The 20,271-nt window shown below is 43.1% G+C and overlaps 1 protein-coding gene across 1 annotated transcript in view; it reads left to right on the top strand.

Annotated features, from left to right (window-relative positions):
• htr2cl1 (5-hydroxytryptamine (serotonin) receptor 2C, G protein-coupled-like 1) overlaps positions 1 to 18,324 on the top strand; it is a gene marked incomplete at its 3' end in the record, with an annotated part of 198,203 nt that extends 179,879 nt beyond the window's left edge. Inside the window, exons 9-11 of the mRNA XM_079491254.1 lie at positions 9,048 to 9,216; positions 13,510 to 13,742; positions 17,614 to 18,324. Of these exons, the coding sequence (XP_079347380.1) occupies positions 9,048 to 9,216; positions 13,510 to 13,742; positions 17,614 to 18,324 (1,113 nt within the window). The remainder of the gene's footprint in view (positions 1 to 9,047; positions 9,217 to 13,509; positions 13,743 to 17,613) is intronic.
• Positions 18,325 to 20,271: the final 1,947 nt, after the last annotated feature.

Below are 20,271 nucleotides of genomic sequence, written 5' to 3'. Positions count from 1 at the left end.
ACTATTATACAGTTTACTGTATGTGGGAGCTATTAAGTATTTTTTGCTAATTAAGTATTTTTCTATATAATGATTTAATGCATTTATTATTTGTTTATTTTGCTTGGTTTGTTTACACTTATTATTTCAGTCTTTGTGTTGCAGCTATATGCTTTTATTTTGAAGGTGATGGGCAGTTTTGGGGCACAGCTGAGGTTACTTAATTAATGAGCACACACAGTCAGTCAGCAGAGCACCAGGAAGGCATATGGTTTTTTACCAGCAGGTCAGGGATGAACCTGAAACATTTTCCATCTTTTGCTGTCTGGACCAAAAAGCTGAAAATAAACACCACTAAACTTGACTTCGCTGCCTGTCTGGACTCATTCCTACCTCTGCGTAAGATTCGCTACCTGGTGCCCTTAGTGGCTTTTTTAAGTTTTATTGTTGGTGTAAATTAGCCACTACATAAAGTAAAAAACCTCCCTTATTGAAGCGGAAACTTTTATTGTTGTTTTGGATTTTTTTGCACTGTTGGATGTTTGGAGTTGGAGTTGATCGACGCTGCGACGCACTTGCACTTTCAAACAAAGCAATCGATGGAGCCACCAGCCATGCCGGCACACCCGCACAATGCACTGTCACTTTGAAGGTTGGATCAAGCTGTGAAAGATACGATCAGAGGACCAAGCGGCCCAAATGGACATCATACTCGCACAAAACTACGCAGCAACAACAGTGGTATGTGAAGAATAACTGTCAGCCTTATTGGAAGGAGGCAAGCTCATTGGAGTGACTGGATTATTGTCCTGCTACACGTTGATTCATATTGGGAGTTTTGTTGGACGTGTGAGTCATTCATTCCTAAATCTCTGACGTAAATTAATTACACATTGCTTGTGTGAATTCACATTCAGAAAAATGGATCCAGTTGTGACAAACGAGACAGTGCCTGTGGGTGATTCAAATGTGTCAAGTGTGGAGAATGTTGCTCAGCCCGAGCCCTCTGCAAAACGGGACATCAAGTTCACAGCAAAGGGATTGGAGTTTTATATACAAACATGCCAAGAAAAAAGATCTGCTAAAATCAAACAGGCCAAGAAATACATTGCGCCAATACGTGTGTTGATGAAATCTACTGACAATGTGAAATCTGTGCAAAGTCATTTGTGTAACTTCATAAAATGTTATGAGGAGGCTATGGATATGCACGAGTCTTTCATACATATGGATTTGCCTGAGGAGGAGGTCAAAAGGCAAAATACATATTTCAATGCAATAATGGTGAAATTGTGTCATTTCACTGAGGATGTCAAGGGTTGGTTGTTTGCTGCAGGGCACCCTCATGTGGTATCAATTGAAAATGATGTTGAAACTGAGTCTGAAATACATGACAATGTTGACAATGATGATCTTGAGACTATAACTATACAAAGTACTATTATTGACGATATCAACCCAGAGGACAGTGCCTCCAACATTTCATGTCCAAGGGAAACAACACACTCTAATGTATCTAGGACCTCCTCTACTGCATCTGCCAGGCTAAAGGCTGAGGCTGACAAAGCAGCACTTGTGGAGCGCATTAATGCATTAAAAAGGAAACATGAGTTGGAAGCAAAGGAGGAGGAATTAAGGAAGGAAACAGAGAAAATAAGAAAGGAAAAGGAACAGTTGGCTCTGGAGAGTGAGCTAGCTGCAACTAATGCCAAACTCAATGTGTTGGAAACCAGCTCAAAATGCAGCTCCAAAAGATCAGATGGAATGAACTCATACCTGGAAAGAAACAAGGCTCAAAATCGGATGACAAGCCAACTCAACCCTCGAGCTAATCAATTTGTCCCACAGGGAAATGACAAAAATGACATGCAAAATGTATCTCACCCTGAGGCCCAGGCTGTCACTGTAAGGCCAAAGACAACATCACAGACCATCAGGTTTATGGATACAACACAAAGGGCAACATTGCAGACAAACCTCAGACCACCAACCCATAACACTCAAGCACCAATAACACACATGGTTCACAATGCTCCACAAACAGGACAGGCATCCACCTCGAACATGACATCTAACAATAGCACCCAAAATGACATTGTGAACATTATGCAACGCCAAACTGAAATTACTAATATGTTGGTACAGCAAAATTTAGCATCTTCCCTACCAGTGAGAAACATACCCATTTTTGATGGTGATCCCCTTCAGTATCATTCCTTCATCAGATCTTTCGAAAATTGTGTTGAAGTTAAAACTGACAATGCAAGCGATCGCTTGCACTTTTTAGAACAGTACACCAGGGGGCAACCAAGAGACCTGGTGAAAAGTTGTCAGCATCTACCCTCTGTTCAAGGCTACCAAAGGGCCAAATCCTTGCTTTCTGAACATTTTGGAAATGAATACAAAATTGCCTCTGCTTATATGGACAAAATTCACGATTGGCCTATGGTTAAAGCAGAAGATGTAAAAGCAATGCAATCCTTTTCTCTTTTCTTGAGGGAATGCTCAAATTTAACACAACAAATCACGCACATGAGTGAGTTGGACACCCCATCAAACCTCAGAAATATTGTTATGAAGCTTCCTTATAAAACGAGGGAGAAATGGAGGAGTGTTGCATGTGATTTACAGGAGCAACGTGGTTGCAGAGCACTTTTTATTGACCTTGTGAACTTTTTTGAAAAGGAAGTTAGAATTGTCTCTGACCCACTGTTCGGAAATATTCAGGATCCAAAAAATACCAGCTACAACAGGCCACCCCCCACTGTCAGTCAACCAAGGCAGAGGAATCAGGGCACCTTTGCCACCAGTGTCACTGCAGTGAAAGAGGGAAACAAAAGTCACATAAAATGTTGTTTATTCTGCCAACAAACCAGTCACTCACTTGACGAATGCTCACAGTTTGAGTCCAAGACACAAAAAGACAAAGTAGATTTCATAAAGGAGCATGGGATTTGCTTTGGATGCCTGAAAGTGGGACACACAAGCAAATTTTGTATGAGTAGATTGTATTGCGGCGTGTGTCAGAAAAGGCATCCGTCAGTTCTTCACATTGAGCATAATGAAGCTCATGAACCTGGGAGTGATGCATCTCATGAGTCTCAGACATGTGGCCATATAGGGGCTGGAGACGAGGACAATGCTGTATTTTCAATTGTGGCAGTTAAAGTGAAAAGCAAAATGAGTGACAGAGTTGTGCAGACATATGCATTTTTGGATCCGGGGAGTTCCGGTACCTTTTGCACTCAGAACCTTGCAAAGAGACTGGGGCTAAGTGGCAAGCCAGCCAGTATTCTATTGCGAACAATGGGGCAAAAGAAAATTGTGAGTACCAGTGTGTTGTCTCACTTGGAAGTATCGGGCATGGACATGAATGATTTTATTGAACTGCCAAATGTTTTAACCCAAAAGGCTATGCCAGTGTCACGAGTGAACATTCCACGACAGGATGAAGTGGACAAATGGCACTACTTGAAGAACATAAAGTTGCATGACTTGGATGCAGATGTGGATATGCTCATCGGAACTAATGCAGCAAAAGTGATGGAACCATGGGAGCTGATCAATAGCCAAAATGAAGGACCATACGCAGTCAGAACAAGAGTTGGCTGGGTCATCAATGGACCACTCAGGAGTGGAACTAAGAGCAGAGTTAAAACTGGCTGCTCTGTTGTCACAACAAATCACATATCTGTTGAACATCTGGAAGAAAAGCTCATTAAACAACACAACCATGCTTTGAATGAAAAGACATCAGAGGGGCAATTGGAAATGCCCAGAGAGGACACTCAATTCACGATGAGAACCGAAATGAAAAATGAACATTACGTTGACTTACCTTTCAGAAAAGAAGATCCGGTCTTGCCAAGTGAATTGCAGCAACTTCAAGACCCGAAGAGGAAAGGCCCAGATTTGCTTGAAAACGAGTGGCCTACGCTGGAAATGGAGTCAGTTATTCCCATCGATGACCCAGAGGTCAAAAGAGAAGCAGCAGCCATCGTTAAGGACTCATCTTGGAAGATTAAAATGTCTGTCGCCCGATTCTTTGAACTTAAAAGGCTTCTGAGTCAAAAGAGAAAGGAACTTAAAGCCACCAAAAGTGACAATGATGCTGGAGTCAAAAGTATTGAACAGAATCATCACAGCTTCAAATGCACACTGTCTGGAAAACATCTCACTCCAGAAGATTGTGATGAAGCAGAGAAGGCAAGCATTCATTTTGTACAGAAACACAGGTTCAAGAATGACATTGCCTCCCTCAAACATGGTTCAAATATCATCTCCAAGAACAGTCCACTGTACATATTAGACCCCATACTGGAGGAGGACATCCGCAGAGATGGAGGTAGTTTGCAAAAGTCTGCATTAGCATCAGAAACAAAGCGCCATATTCATTTCAAAGACTTGCATCTTTCCCAGCTCATTTTACATCACATCCATCAACAACTAGGACACGCTGGGAAGAACCACATGTTGGACAGAACCCCCACAAAAGCATCTGACGACCCCCATGGCCTTGAGGCCCTCACCCCAAACCACATTCTCCTGCTGAAAGGAAACCCCGACTTTCCCCCAGGATTATTTGAAAAAAGTGACTTGTATATCAAAAGGAAATGGAAGCATGAAGTACAGTATATCGCAGAACTGTTTTGGATCTGGACAGCTGAATACTTACTTGTGATGCAAGACAGACAGATGGGCACCTCCAAGAAGAAACTTCCTCCCAGGAGATATTATCATTGCCGACGCTTCAGCTCCTGGAAGATGGGTCGAGTGTTTGAGCACCAAATCCGACTCCATAAGATCAATCTGCTCTGTGTGCATCCAAACCAAAGCCAGCGTTCTGGAGAGACCTGTAATGAAGATCTGCCTGCTGGTGGAGGCCACAGAATAAGACAATGGACAACCTTTCTATCTGCTTTCTCTCTCTTGTCTACTCTCTGTTTATCTTTCAGTGGCTACAGAGAAGGACACAGAAGACACGCACATGGATAGAAAAATAGCTCCCTCACATGTTTAAATATTGTAATTGTGATTCTCGCAATTAGGGGCTGGAATGTGGGAGCTATTAAGTATTTTTTGCTAATTAAGTATTTTTCTATATAATGATTTAATGCATTTATTATTTGTTTATTTTGCTTGGTTTGTTTACACTTATTATTTCAGTCTTTGTGTTGCAGCTATATGCTTTTATTTTGAAGGTGATGGGCAGTTTTGGGGCACAGCTGAGGTTACTTAATTAATGAGCACACACAGTCAGTCAGCAGAGCACCAGGAAGGCATATGGTTTTTTACCAGCAGGTCAGGGATGAACCTGAAACATTTTCCATCTTTTGCTGTCTGGACCAAAAAGCTGAAAATAAACACCACTAAACTTGACTTCGCTGCCTGTCTGGACTCATTCCTACCTCTGCGTAAGATTCGCTACCTGGTGCCCTTAGTGGCTTTTTTAAGTTTTATTGTTGGTGTAAATTAGCCACTACACTGTACATACATGCACCGAGACCGAGTCACCGACATCCCGTCATCCCGTCACTGCGCAGTGAAGCTAGTCAGTCAAAAAGCAATACTGTTTCATTATGGAGAATGGAGATAGGCATAGCATAATAATGAAAGCTTGAAGTTACATTTCAATTCAGTTACATTTTATTACAACTTAAGTTGCATCACTTATACAACAAACAAACAAACACATGCCCACAACTGCATTCATTGAGCATTAAGAGTTCAGCACCAAGGACAGTGACACAGTGACCATGGCACTTTGGAAGCCACTTCAACTAATGACCAATACTCTATGGCCTATCCTGTGAAATATAGGCCATCAATAGAAATAATGGCTGAAACAAATGCTGTTGGCTAGAACTAGCACAGCCACAACGGCTCATTCAGCTACAAGTACAAAATGTACATGACGTTGTAAATAACGTTACAAATCCAATTACACCACGTAGGCCTCTATCCTAGGCTATTCACTCACCAAAGGGGGACTCGACGTGCCTTCCACTCTGCAAACTCATCCCCTATAGCCTGCATCCCCTATAGCCTTCAATCGACAACATGGCCAGTCCAGTGTGTCTATCCTGTCCCATTGTGCTTCTTAAGTAGTTTTTAATTAGGTTCTAATTTGAGAATGAGCGCTCCTCGGTTGCAACAGTGACAGAAATAGTCAGAAATAATAGGAAGGCTGTGCAAACCACTGAATGTAGAGGTCACTGCTGGGTGGTTTACAATGAGCATTTTAGCTAGATCAGTAAGGAGGGATTACAATAGTCATGTCAAAACTTGACTATTGTAACTCCCTCCTTACTGGCCTACCGGCATGCGCACTTAAGCCTCTCCAATTGATCCAAAATGCTGCAGCTCGCTTAATCTTCAACCAACCAAAATTCTCCACATGTCACTCCTCTTCTCCGCTCCCTCTATTGGCTCCCGGTCACTGCCCGCACAGAATACAAAACTCTGATGCTGGCATTCAAAGCAACCAAAGGTACGGCACCGCCATATCTTGCAAGTCTGATCGCACCCTACAAACCCTCCCGAGCGCTCAGATCAGCCGACGCAGGGAAGCTGGAAGTAGCCTCCCTAAAAACGCTGGGACAATGAATGAATGAATTAATGAATGTTTATTTCGAACTCTTTTAAATAAAAATGACAATAAAAATACAAAATATACAATAATGCATTAAAAGAAAAGAAAAGTTAAAACAAAAGCAAAACAAAATATAGTACAGTTCGAAAAGGAGCAGGAATGAAGCCTGAGCTTATCTGGTCCTACCCCTAATTATACAATTTAAAAATAAACAAATGTATCAAGGTTCCCTTTATATTATATTATGATTTGTCTATTTATTTTAGCACTAAGTGGAACCATAATGTACCCTCAACCCCCCCTCCCCCCCCGATGCTTCTTCTCTGTAGCTCATAAGCAAAGTATATTTAAACCTCTTCTTAAACAGTGCAATAGTTCCACTATTTTTTATTTCATCATCCAGACCGTTCCACAGAGTCACTCCACCTTGTGAAATGCTCATGTTCTTCAAATTTCTACACCCAAAACGTTTCTCAAAATAATTTTTTTCCTCTTGTTCCTCTTGTTTCCAATGCTCCACACGTCCCAAACTCTTCTCCCTTCTGGCTTCAAAACTATGGAATGCACTTCCCATTGCAATCAGAACTGCAGATTCTCTCCCAATCTTCCGCCGCAGTCTGAAAACACACCTCTTCAGACTCCACCTCAGCCCATAGCACTTGCCGTAGTACTTGACCTAGCCTCGACCTCCTACAGGCATATGAAAAGGCTCAACTTATGTATCTTAGATAGAATTTTATGTAGACTTAGAGAGCAGTTTATGTAGACTTATAGCATTTTTTTTCTTCTTTTTTTTTTGGGGGGGGGGAATAAATGTACTACTGTGTACTAGTCAACTAGTACCAACAAGGTCGACTAGTGGATTTACTAGTCGACTAGTTGAATAGTCGACTAGTTGCTTAATGCCATATGCATAGTTTCATCATTATATAGATTTTCCACTGTTACTAGCATACGCATGACTCGTGATAACTACTTTGTATGTATTTGATGTATTGCTATGCTTTTTTATTCTTTGTTCTTGCTTAATGTAAATCACTCTGGATTAAGAGCGTCTGCTAAATGCCTAAATTGTAAATTGTAGATCAACAACAGACTTTTGTTTTGGTATCTGGTCCCTGAAACATGTTCTGAAAGAAAGCAGCTGGCCAGGGAAGCTGTGGGCTATGTCACGACTGTAGTGCTCACTAAGCCGTTGGGCAGTGTGTAACTCCTCATCCTGAGCTTCCAACAGTGTGTTGTTCCATGCAAGCTGGTGAATCGTTAGGAAAGTTGTTGTATGATTATGTCGAGACAGGCATAGAAAACGTTGAACCGAAAGTTGCTTTCTGCGTCCGCAAGGCGACTGTCTTCAGAAAGCTTGTCAAAGTGACGCTTAACCTTTCTCGCCCTGGTTATTTCAAACTGTGTTTGACTGCCCCATTACGTTGCTATAGAAAGAGTTTTAGCCTCATCAAATTTCTCCCTGTACTCCTTCAAAACATTGAGTGCACTTCTCAATAGACTAGATGTTTTGAGGATGTTTCGCTTGCATTAACTGTTAGGCAGCGTTTATACATTCCAAAATCTTGGTCTGCATGTTGACCAAAAATATAAAGCTAAATTTGCTTCACCGCGCTCCTCTTTTTTCTCACTGGTAAGGTTCATTTTGGTAAGGGCTTTTATAATGTCTCCATATCTGTGTCTTAATGTAACAAGCGCATACATGGAAAGAGGACCAGTGGGTTGGACATAATCGCTTTATTGTGATATTTCTGCTCTCTGGCGTCATTAACTCACTAAGCAAAGCCCATCTTTTGATACTATGACCAAAAACGTTGTAGAGTGCCTCTACAGCAGTGGTGTCCCTGGAGTAAAGCAATTTTATGACACTGTAGAGTCTACAGTGTCATAAAATTGCTTTACTCCAGGGACGTTTTTAACAGAGTCGTTGAGGGCAAGGTTAAGATTATGAGCGGCACAATGAACACATTGGGCAAGGTGTTCTTTCTCTAATATTCTTGCTTGTACACCTGAATAGACACCACTCATATTAGCAGCCCCATCATATCATAGCACAACCAGCTGCGTGGCAATCTCATCCCAACTTTATTGGTGTAATTGTAATAATTTTGTAACAAGTTTGCTTGTCCCCTTTTATCCTTTTCTTTGCGCTTTACAGATCCACATTTGTGTTTTATATACATTTCCGCTCATGATTAGTGTGCGTGTTGAGAAAAGTAATACTTTCTCACTACACAATCAAAAACCTTATTTTCTTTAATTTTCTATGGACTTTGCTGTGAATCTGCGTTTCACTCTCCTCTCCTCTCCTCTCCTCTCCTCTCCTCTCCTCTCCTCTCCTCTCCCCTCCCCTCCCCTCCCCTCTCCTCTCCCCTCCCCTCCCCTCTCCCCTCCCCTCCCCTCTCCTCTCCTCCTCTCCTCTCCTCTCCTCTCCTCTCCTCTCCTCTCCTCTCCTCTCCTCTCCATCCTGCAGGTCCTACAGAGGCAGGCGACTGTCTTCCTGTATGAGAGCAGAAAGACGTCCTCTTCCCAGCAGCCTTTGCACCCGGCGGCCACGCCCAGTGGACTCCATCCCCCATCGTCGTCCTCCACCTTCCATCTGCCTCAGATCAACACCATCACTCCGGAGGAGGAGACAAAAGGTACTTTGTTTGTTAGTTCCTTCGTTTGTTCGTTCAGTCATTCATTCATTCAGTGGTGGAAAAAGTACTCGCATTTTTTCAGAAGGAGCGAGGGCATTCTCCGACCAGCACTGCCGAGGGGAGGGGCGGCACCTGCCGGGGAAGGTGGGAGGATTATGACACTCCACTGCCGTGGCACGGAGCGGCAGTGGAGTGTCATAATACCCCTGGCAGCTGCCGGTCGGAGAATGCACTCCTTCTGAAACAATACTTTTTCCACCACTGAATGAATGCGACTAGGTACTCGCATTTGCTACTAAAAATAGCACCGTGCGAGTTGTAAAATTCAGAGACCACATAAGTGAACCTTTCAAGCCTGTTTTCTCAACTCGCTGTTTTCTGCAAGACATTACTGTATAAGCCATATCTCCAAAACTGGTGGGTCAAACTGAACAACCAATATTTCAATTTGAAGCTATGATAAAAACGAAAATTCAAAAATGGCAGCCCCTCAGTCAAATTTAGTCACATATATGGAGCTGGCCTGTTCTGACATAATTCTGACGTCTGCATATGTGACCACACGCGATATAGAGACTGCCATCGCGGGGGTGGCAACTGTCGAGGACAGCTGAAAAACTATTTTCTTTGTCCTTTTTTATTTTTCTGTCTAAAATTATCTGAAGCTATATTATTATTCATGTCATGTTAGAGCAGGTCTGAAATAAATGTCAGAGCTGATATCGACATATAAATATGAAATAAATGCTTAAACATGTCACTATGTCTAATGTTATAACCATTGGGTTAACCAATGCTAACTAGACATACGGCTTCCCTGCTAAAGTATGCAAATTCCGCTAAAATCCGCCTTTTTGTACACAATCGTTTTGGAAGATAATACTAGTCTTTTACTAACTGGCTAACAGAAATAGCACAGAAAGAAGTATTAACAACGATATTTTGTAAAAAGTGTGTTTATTTTGGTCCGCCTAAAGCTAATTCATGCTAATGTTCCAGCTGGGGGCACTGCTGACCACAACAATGGAAAATGCGGAAATGGCTTCCTATTTCCAATAGTAGAAGAAGAAGACTCGAATGAATGTATTGTAAACATTGTAACATTTTGTCACCATAACGTGGTTATTATTAATTGCTTTGGAATGTACCTGCCATGAAAATTAAGGTCATAATAACGCAGATCGCATCGATATGTAATATAGCGCGATAATGTACTTGTTTTAGCTAAAGGATTGATATCAATATATTAGCTAAATGTAGCTAACGGCTATCATTGCAGGGTTGCCAGTTTCTGCGAGAGAAATAAGCAACCCGGTATATGAAAACAAGCCCAAAATAAGCAAAAATAGCCGATCTACATGCATACAAACAACACAAATCTTGTGTCTGGCATAAATTATTTACAGATGGGGGTCTGCAGACAAATAATAATAATAACAGGCTAATGAAACAGAGGAATTAGAGAAGAGCCAAGAGGGCACAATTTGTGCTGGGAGGGTTTGAGAGCAAACTGTCCTGTTGTCTGTTGGTTACTGTTTTTTTAATTATGTGTCCATAATCAACTACACTTTAAAAACAAGCCCAAATAATCAACTACACTTTATTTTTGTCAAATACATTTTTATTAACAGGTTATAAATTATTATAAAATTGGTACAGTAGGCCTATGCATTATTTTTCTTTAGAAACAAGGCCAACTAATTATAATAAGCAGACATGGCAACACTGCTAGTTGACTAATGGAGGAATGAAGGGAAAACAGCGCCCCCTAAAGTCACAGATCACTGAACTAAAGCTTAGAAGTCCATTTTCTCTGATTGGTCTTTTTTCCACTACTCCTGCAAGACATTTTTCTATAAGCCATATCTCCAAAACTGGTTGGTCAAACTGAACAACCAATATGTCAATTTGAAGCTATGATTCCTTGCTTTCATATGACATGAAAAAACGAAAATTCAAAAAAATCCAATGGCAGTCCTTCGATCAAATCTAGTCACATATACTCCACAACTGCCGATAACAGCCACGGGAGTGTACCGTGGCTCCTGATATGCGTTGTCGGTATAAGACACATGCGTGGCTGGTTAATCCTCCCTCGTGGCTCCCGACATGGCGCTATGACACCATGCAGTTAGGGGCCAGTTAGGGCCCAGGTAGGGCCGGGCTTTCATTTATAATTTTACTCTAGTTTTCACCGGCTGCCGGGCGTGGCTGTGCCAATGACTTTTGGGCGGGCCCGTCTAGAGTTTGAATGGACAGGTACAGTATCAGTCAAAAGGGAGACATCGAAGAGCAAGGAAGCGTGGGGAAGGATTAACATATGGAATGTCAGAACAGGTCAGCTCCATATATGGAGATCTAAGGGTTTGATGAGGTCAGATCAACATGGTGTCCGTGAGGCCGCCTCCATATATGCAGATCTAGGTGATGATCCAGTCTTCTCCATGTATGGCTATCAAGGGTTTAATGAGGTCAGTGTCGTGATCTTCATATATGGAGACGGCCATATATGACTGACATGAGTCGTGACTGACTGACATGAAATGCAGGTTTTCATAGTAACAAATACCTCAATTGTACTTAAGTACAGTACTTGAGTAATTGTACTTAGTTACTTTCTACCACTGGATTTGTTTCACCTATTTAGACTTTACGGTTGTAAATTGCTTTGCACAGAGAGCCATATTGCAATGGAGTCGCTCTGCCGGGCATAGACATTATGTAGACATAGCAATAGTCTATACGCATAGTTTCATTATATAGATATTCCACTGTTAGGTTCTTAGCTTACGTATGATTCATGATGACTATTTTTATGTATTTGATATGGTATTGACCATTCGCTGCCCAATGGTCAATTTATGCCCATTTATGCCCATATATGGAGTTCTTTGTCAGGCATGCCCAAATATGGAGTATATGCAGACGTCAGAATTATGTCAGAACAGGCCAGCTCCATATATGTGACAAAATTTGACTGAGGGGCTGCCATGTTTGAATTTTCGTTTTTATCATAGCTTCAAATTGAAATATTGGTTGTTCAGTTTGACCCACCAGTTTTGGAGATATGGCTTATACAGTAATGTCTTGCAGAAAACAGCGAGTTGAGAAAACAGGCTTGAAAGGTTCACTTATGTGGTCTCTGAATTTTACAACTCGCACGGTGCTATTTTTAGTAGCAAATGCGAGTACCTAGTCGCACTGTCGAGCCCTGAGTTCACCCAAAAAACGACTTATTTTCTATTAACTACACACCCCATGAAGTCCTGAATTCATGGAGGTTCTTTGTTTTTGTGGCATTAATTCCTGAGCCAATAATTTGATGACCGGTTCATCGGTCAGCTACCGGCGACTCCTCCGGTCATCAAATTATTGGCTTTATAGGAATGCGACAAATTACGAAACAAATATTCATTAATTCAAGGCTTCATGGGGTGTGTAATTGATAGAAAATAAGTAATTACCTGGGTAAACGACTCCTTTAAGGGAATCCCAGACAATGCAACATGCCATTATTCAACCTGCAGTGCATAATGGGATTCTCACGTACAACATCCCTGTAGGCAAAGGATGATTATGATTATCAGCTCCTACGATCCGCCGCGCCGGGCGCCAGGCTGCGTCTTCTCTTATCAGCACGGTCTCATTATTTTCCCCTTTCCCTTTTACTGCATGGCATTTGCGTCTTCTCCAGCTGGAGAGCTTTTTAATTGATGCCTGATGAAAAGCGCAGAGCTGATTGTGGGACGTGGGTGCTGCCGTTTATGTGGGAGTGACAGCAGGGAATCCGACGTGAGCATTTAGAACAAATCTAATTCTCTATTGAAGAATGTACAAGGGAGGCTCGCATGGTGTGGCCTGTGGTGGTGGGATGGTTTCATCTGAATAAATCCTTCTTTGGCACGCACGCACGACGGGTCGCATGCGCGCACGCACGCACGCACGCACCGCATGCACTGCACGCACGCACGCAAGCACGCACACACAGAAAAATAATGTGCTGGGTGAATAATTATGTCCATTTTTCCTTTGTGTGGTTCACCTTCTCTTCTCTTTTCACTGTATGATGAAGTATTAAATAGGCTAGGGCTAGTCAATTAGTCAATTATTTAAAAAAATATATATATATTTTTTTATATTATTTAATAAAAGAACCAAAACACTTCAGAAACACATGCTTCTTGATTATTTGACTAAATCAGAAAACGTAATAGATAGAGAAATCCCTATAAGAAAATAAGCGATATATTGTTTCAGCCTCTACCATTTTTTGTCGTTTGGCCCCTCCCACAGAGACACATGCCCCTCCCACCTCGGGCAGGCGGAACACGGTGGGCTGCCTGAAAGGGGCGGAGCACCACGGCATGCTCCTGAGCGTGTCGCCCACCAACAGCATCAGCGTCCTCCCGGAGGCGTCATCCCAGCTCAACTCGCCGGCCGCCGGCGCCGCCAAGGGCTTGCACTCCAGTTGCCACGGGCGACGGGGGATGATGCAGGCCATCAAGAACGAGAGGCGGGCCTCCAAGGTGAGAGGGAGTCAGTCACACCTATACTAGTAGCTCCCGGCGGGGCTGATCAATTAGTAGGAATACCAAATATACAACCTTTTTTTAATGACGATGATATCATGGAGGTTAGCACTTCCGCATTTTGGACAACAAATGTTGGTGCCCAAATCAAGAAAATGCGGAAGTAGAACGTTCTTCCGGGTGCTTCAAACACCACTGAGCAACTTTGATTGAAATGCATAGCTGGGGGACGGGGCAGCTAGTCCACCCTCTAGTTTAATATATAACTCTATGCCGCTGACCCATTAGCCAATTGTAATATAAGATTGTTAATGGATGTGTGAAAAAAGGAGAGTTTGTAAGGCAACAGTTTACTGTCATCCTGTCCCTCAGAACACGCCACTCCATTTAATCCCATGGGATTAACTCTGTACCAGGATCAAGGTTTCTATACCGACACTCAGCAGTCATACCGGAAAAGCAAAGACCCCGGCAACCACCACCCTATTTCTATTCTTAGCTCCATCTCGAAAGTGATGGACAAAATAGTCTATGAACAGGTTGAAAAGTACTGTATCTTGCCACAAATAAATTAATGGACGAATTCCAATCCGGCTTCAGAACATCCCACTCCACTGACACATGCCTCCTCTATTTGAGTGACCACATCAAACACGAGGTGGATGCTGGCAAATACTGCGGCATGGTCATGCTGGACCTCCAAAAGGCTTTTGACACTGTGAACCACTCCATACTGGTTAACAAGCTAAAAGCAATTGGTTTTGATAGCACATCAGTGAGCTGGATGCAATCCTACCTGGAGGGGAGAGAACAGATGGTGGAGATGATTCTTTTTGGATCAAGCAGTAATCTCAGCAAGGCAGATGGCTTCTTGGTTAGAGTAGGTGACAATATCATCACACGACTCAGGAGGTACAGCAGGTCGTGTCGTTGGGCAAGACACTGAACCCCAAATTGCTCCCGATGTGCTGGTTGGTACAGTACCTTTGTATACACCGATTGCGGCGAAAGCCGCAATCGGAATGTGTGTGTGAATGGGTGAATGTAATGCACTATGTAAAGCGCCTTGGATAAAGGCGCTATATAAATGCACCATTTACCATTTTTACCATTTCACGAAAAGATGAAATTACCTACCTAGGTTCCATCCTGGAGGCAAATCTTTCCGGTGATAAAATGGCCACCAACGTAATCAAAAAAGTCAACCAAAGAACAAGATTCCTATACAGGATCTCCTCACTGGTCGACAAAAACACATTGAAGACCCTAACAGGAGCCCTCGTACAAGGTTTCTTCGACTATGCATGCACCTCTTGGTACCACAGCACCTCAAAGGCCCTTAAAACAAGGCTCCAGACTTCCCAAAACAAACTGGTCAGGCTACTACTTGGCCTCACTCCCCGAACACACCTCACCCCTGCCCACTTTGACAGGCTGGAATGGCTTAGGGTTGACGACAGAGTACAGCATCTTGCAATGGGTCTGGTCCACAAGATTCGATACACCACCAAGGGGACTAAATTCATTTCGCTCCTATGCCACCAAAATGTGGAACACCGTACCAACATCATTAACCATCATTAAGACGTGCAAATCTCTTAACTACTTCTTAGCTCTCAAAGGGCACCTACGGACGGCTGCAATTCAAAACTGGTCCCTGTAGCCTGCAGCTTGTTTTAGCCTACAGCTTGCAAGTTGTGTTGAGCCTTGCTAATTGTATAAACTGAGCATACCTCCCAGGAAAAGCAAGCTCACTGCAAAGTCAAACTGAATTAAGCACCACCAGAGTTTTCATATTATATCTTCAAATATAAAATGTGCTCGCAGACTGATTTAAAGTGTGAATGTGTTTAGAGCTGTTATTCTCAACCTCTGTTCAATATCCAGCTCCCTTACCACCTAATTAAAATGTTCGCTCCGCTCTGAAAAATGTTTATTTATTATTGTCGCCTTTTATCATTTAATGTAGAAAATATCACTTTGAATGCCAAATAACAGATTTTATATATATATATATATTAAACTGAACTGTTAGATGGTAATTTCCCTACCAAGGGAGGACCAAAACATGTTACTTGTAAATGGGATATGAAATCAAATCAAACAAACTCAATTGGCCCGTGTTCAGGGGAGTGAAGCCACAATGGGAGGGTGGTATTAGTCCATTACATTTTGTTGTCAAGCTATTGAAAATGGTGTTTTGATGAGCGAGACAGACAGACCTAGACCCTCTTCCTGTCGTCAGTACCGTCCCTGTTGAGAAGCTTTAGAGAATGAGTGACACTTCAATTGTGTTTGTATTCCACTCAAGTCTTCTGTTCTACCAAGTCTATTCTATGCTCTTGTCATTCTTCTTTACAAGAAAATGTTGTCTCTATGTACGAGAGAGAGAGAGAGAGAGAGAGAGAGAGAGAGAGAGAGAGAGAGAGAGAGAGAGAGAGAGAGAGAGAGAGAGAGAGAGAGAGAGAGAGAGAGAGAGAGAGAGAGAGAGAGAGAGAGAGAGAGAGAGAGAGAGAGAGAGAGAGAGAGAGAGAGAGAGAGAGAGAGAGAGAGAGAGAGAGAGAGAGAGAGAGAGAGAGAGAGAGAGAGAATATACATATAGTCTCTGTTGTGTGAAAACCTCACATGTCCAAAAGAAATAGCAAAAGTAGCAAATCTACAACCTCAAACCGTGCCGCTTCGAACCGCGTTTCAAGCTTGCACATCTACTACTTGTGATACTTTTGTGTGACCCTGTAGTACGATCATGTAGGGGTATGTTAATTTACGGGAAAAGACAAAACATTGTGTCTGCCTGACAACAACATCAATACTGATGTCTTAGACGACTGAACAAAATAAATGGTGACATGCGGTAAACTTTAACAAGTGCATCCTATTAAATTGTTCATGTGTGACGTTCTCAGTATCCTGGCATGACTTATTCTTGCCGTCATTGCGGTTTATGATGCCTACACAAACACGGCACTAAAGAGGGCTTTTAAATGTCATCCTCACCTGGGGAGCAGCCTCCTCCACATCTCATTAAAGGCATTTCACATTTTGATGAAGGAGGTTTAGAGCACTTTGGATTGTCTCAAGATGATTTAAAGAGCTAGCATTTAATCACTATTTTCTTTTTTACTTTTCCATTTCCTTCTGTTTTATTCGTCTTTTCCTCGAGTACTGGATTGTATTGACGCTGCATTCAACCACATGGACAACCACATGCACAACCACAAGAGTTTGGAAGTGCTCGTTGTATGTCACTCAATGGCCCATGCGTACCACCTGTTTTGAATTTTCACATAATGCAGGAGGCAGCAGGAGGTTGCTTTACTGATAACGAGCGCTTCAAAACTCTGACACTATTTCTTGATAGGATTTCTTGACAGGAAGTAGCTCATAACATGTCTACAGTGGATTTTTATGAAACAAACACTTTGCAGATAGAGGATAATTCAAGCTTTTCGTACAGCTGTAATGTTGGTGAGTTTGATGTTGTTTATACAATTAGATAAGACTTTTCTGTTTGGATGAATGGGCTGTCAATGGGAAGTTGCACCTAGTTAGCACCTTGCTGGCAATATGGCAGCCGTGTGCATAAGGTAAATTATATAGGCACGTTATATTGGCCGAACAATTGAAATTAAATGAATGTCCTGCAAACAAAGCACATCCACACTGGGCTGTCAAAATAACTGAGTTATCTGAGTTAGTTAATTTGTGAAATTAATTTGATAAAAAAGTAACACAATTAATGCATGGTTAGATGACCCGCCCCATACATCCCTGGATGATAGATGGCCAACGAAGCCAACGATAGGAAAACGTGATTTGAAAAGTGATGTCTTCTTCATGTGCTGCTGTCCACCTCCTCCCCACGCAGGTCCTGGGCATCGTCTTCTTCCTCTTCCTTGTCATGTGGTGCCCGTTCTTCATCACCAACGTTACCTTCGTGCTGTGCCGCGGCGCGTGTGACGACGGCCTGCTCAACGAGCTGCTCAACGTGTTCGTGTGGGTGGGCTACATCTCGTCGGGGGTCAACCCCCTGGTGTACACGCTGTTCAACAAGACCTACCGCCGGGCCTTCTCCAACTACATCCGCTGCCGCTACAACACTGCGAGTGGTGCCGGCGCTAACGCGGCCGCGCTGAGCAGAACCCTCATGATGGCGGCGCCGCCCCTGCCGTCGCACTCCGCCACCACGCCTCTGCTGGCCGGCAGGAAGGGAGGAGGGGGAGGGGACGGAGAGGGAGGGGGGGACGTCGTCTTGGACAGGAACAGTAACTGTCGTAACGGCGGGAATAAGGGCGGCAACAACGGTAGCGCCGGGCTGCCATTGGCGGCGGTGGAACTGGAGGAGGAGGAGGAGCTTGTCGTCGTCACGGACAACGGGACACGGGTCTGTGAGGGGGCGGGGCTTGTGCTGCGGGGGTCGGCGGCGGCGCGGTGGAGACGCGGGTCGGAGTCGTCACAAAAGAGCGCCGTGCTGGGGGCGATGTCGGAGACGGACGACGCCACAGACCCCGACACCGAGATGGAGCTGTCGGTCGTCAGCCACAGCTCCGCTTACCGGGAACGCACCAGCAGCGTGTGATTGGTCCAAAGGAGTGGTGTGCGTGGGGGGGGGGGGGGGGGGTGTTGGTGCATTTCATGATGATAACTTGGCACTTGGGGGGGTAAAAAAAGTTTTTAATTGGCTTTAATGGACAGTTTCCTACGTTCCGAGGCCTATACGTTCCAGGCATGAGGACAGTTGGTACTTAGTAATTTGCCTGGACGGTTTATCGTTAATGCGAGGCTTTATACCCCCAAATTAAAGTGCACTAGAAAAGCAATGATCAAAGACTTGTGGCTGTGGGCAGACAGCAGGCAGTATATACACGGAGAAAGCATGAGATCCAAGTTCAATATCTGGTCTTAGTAGAAGAAACACACACAGAAAAGGAGTCTTTTACGTGCTCTGTTATAAAAGGGATAAAGAACAATGTATCAGTAATGTTTACGTTTTAGTTTTTTTGTGTAAAAGTATGTTATCACGTATGTTGTAAAACCAGGCCTGTTGGGAAGTTTCTGCAAGACCTAGCATCCAGTGTAAAAAAAAAAAAAAAAGTATAGTGAAGTGTTATCAAAATGTAGTGCACATCGTAGAGGAGGAATGGGAACCTTTTGAGACAGAGTTGAGAAAGGTACTTACAACCTTGTAGACTATAGAGTCCAAATGGGCAGATTCACACGCAGTCAAAATGCAGTCTGAGTTCATGGTTTACTTGTTTACGTTACAGTGATTCCAGAAGAAGCAAACAGGACAAAAAAAAACACAATTTATGTTCATGCTGTGCGAGTTTAACAACCACAAAGAAAGTGAGACACCACTCAACAATGAATGAAGACTATCTTTTGTCTGATCTGTAGCTACAGAAGCCCCACTAAAGCCCGGATATTTTGTTTTCTTTTAGCTTCAGCCCACTTCACACACCATGGTTGCAGTCAGAGTCTTTCTGAATGGACCCACATTGAAGGAATGTACAATGAAACAACAGCATTATGGATGAGCTAGACTGGGCATGCGATCCCACTGGTGTCACAGTGCCATCTAGCTGTCAGCTAGGAGCACCACACACCCATGGAGGTCCTCGCCCATTGAAATAAATCGGTGGGGGAGAAACCCACACATGTCAAGCTCCGGTTTATTAGCAGCCATACTCCAGTCCCACTATCACTACTCAAATAATTTTGAGTAATTTTGCCCCCATCCTTAACCACCCCTACTACCACAGGACAATCACCCATACGCCAGTATCAACTCCCTTAACCCGTAGCACCACCCATACCCCATTAGCACTACCATGCCTTACAGTGTAAGGCATGGTAGTGCCTTACACTGCCAACCCCAACCCCTACTACAACTCAACACAGTGCCACCACCCTGCCCTTGTTCCTCATTCACAGAGCTCCATTTTTATGCCAACCCTTAAAGCCAACAACTACTAGCATCACTGTTCCCAATTCTGCTCAGAATTCTACCAAAACATCATCATGATCAATGATGAACATTTCATCCTGTGCTTCACGAACTAACCTTGCTCACTCTGTCTTTATCTAAGTTTAATGTAATTTTCAACTTTTCTTCCAGTCCTTTAAAGATAACAGGTAAATGAAACGAAATGTCACACCTATTAAAATCGTTTAAATTAATAGGCATGTCACTTGAATAAACATGAATAATGCATTTGAAATTCAAGGGTACATAGTGATTAAATACACAAAGGCCCTGCTGAGCAGTGTGAGCACACAGTCTGATCACACAGGTGATGAATAGAAATGTGCGTCTCTTGCCCTCGGCAGGATTGCTTGCATTTAATGGTATGCACAGCATCACACCAGCAACGGTATGGGTTGCGCAGCGTCACAGGACCATTACTTGTTTTTTTTATCTGCCTATTGACCCCTCTGTATGACTCAAATAATGAGTTTTAACCTCGACTGACCTGTCATAGGATGTTTAATTAAGCCAGTGTTAGGTTCATACATCCATCCATGC

This window comes from Electrona antarctica, assembly GCF_951216825.1.
Source record: "Electrona antarctica genome assembly, chromosome: 21".
In the NCBI taxonomy this organism is placed as follows: Eukaryota; Metazoa; Chordata; class Actinopteri; order Myctophiformes; family Myctophidae; genus Electrona; species Electrona antarctica.
Note: the sequence above shows the minus strand (reverse complement) of the source record. Positions and strands in the feature narration are given on the sequence as shown.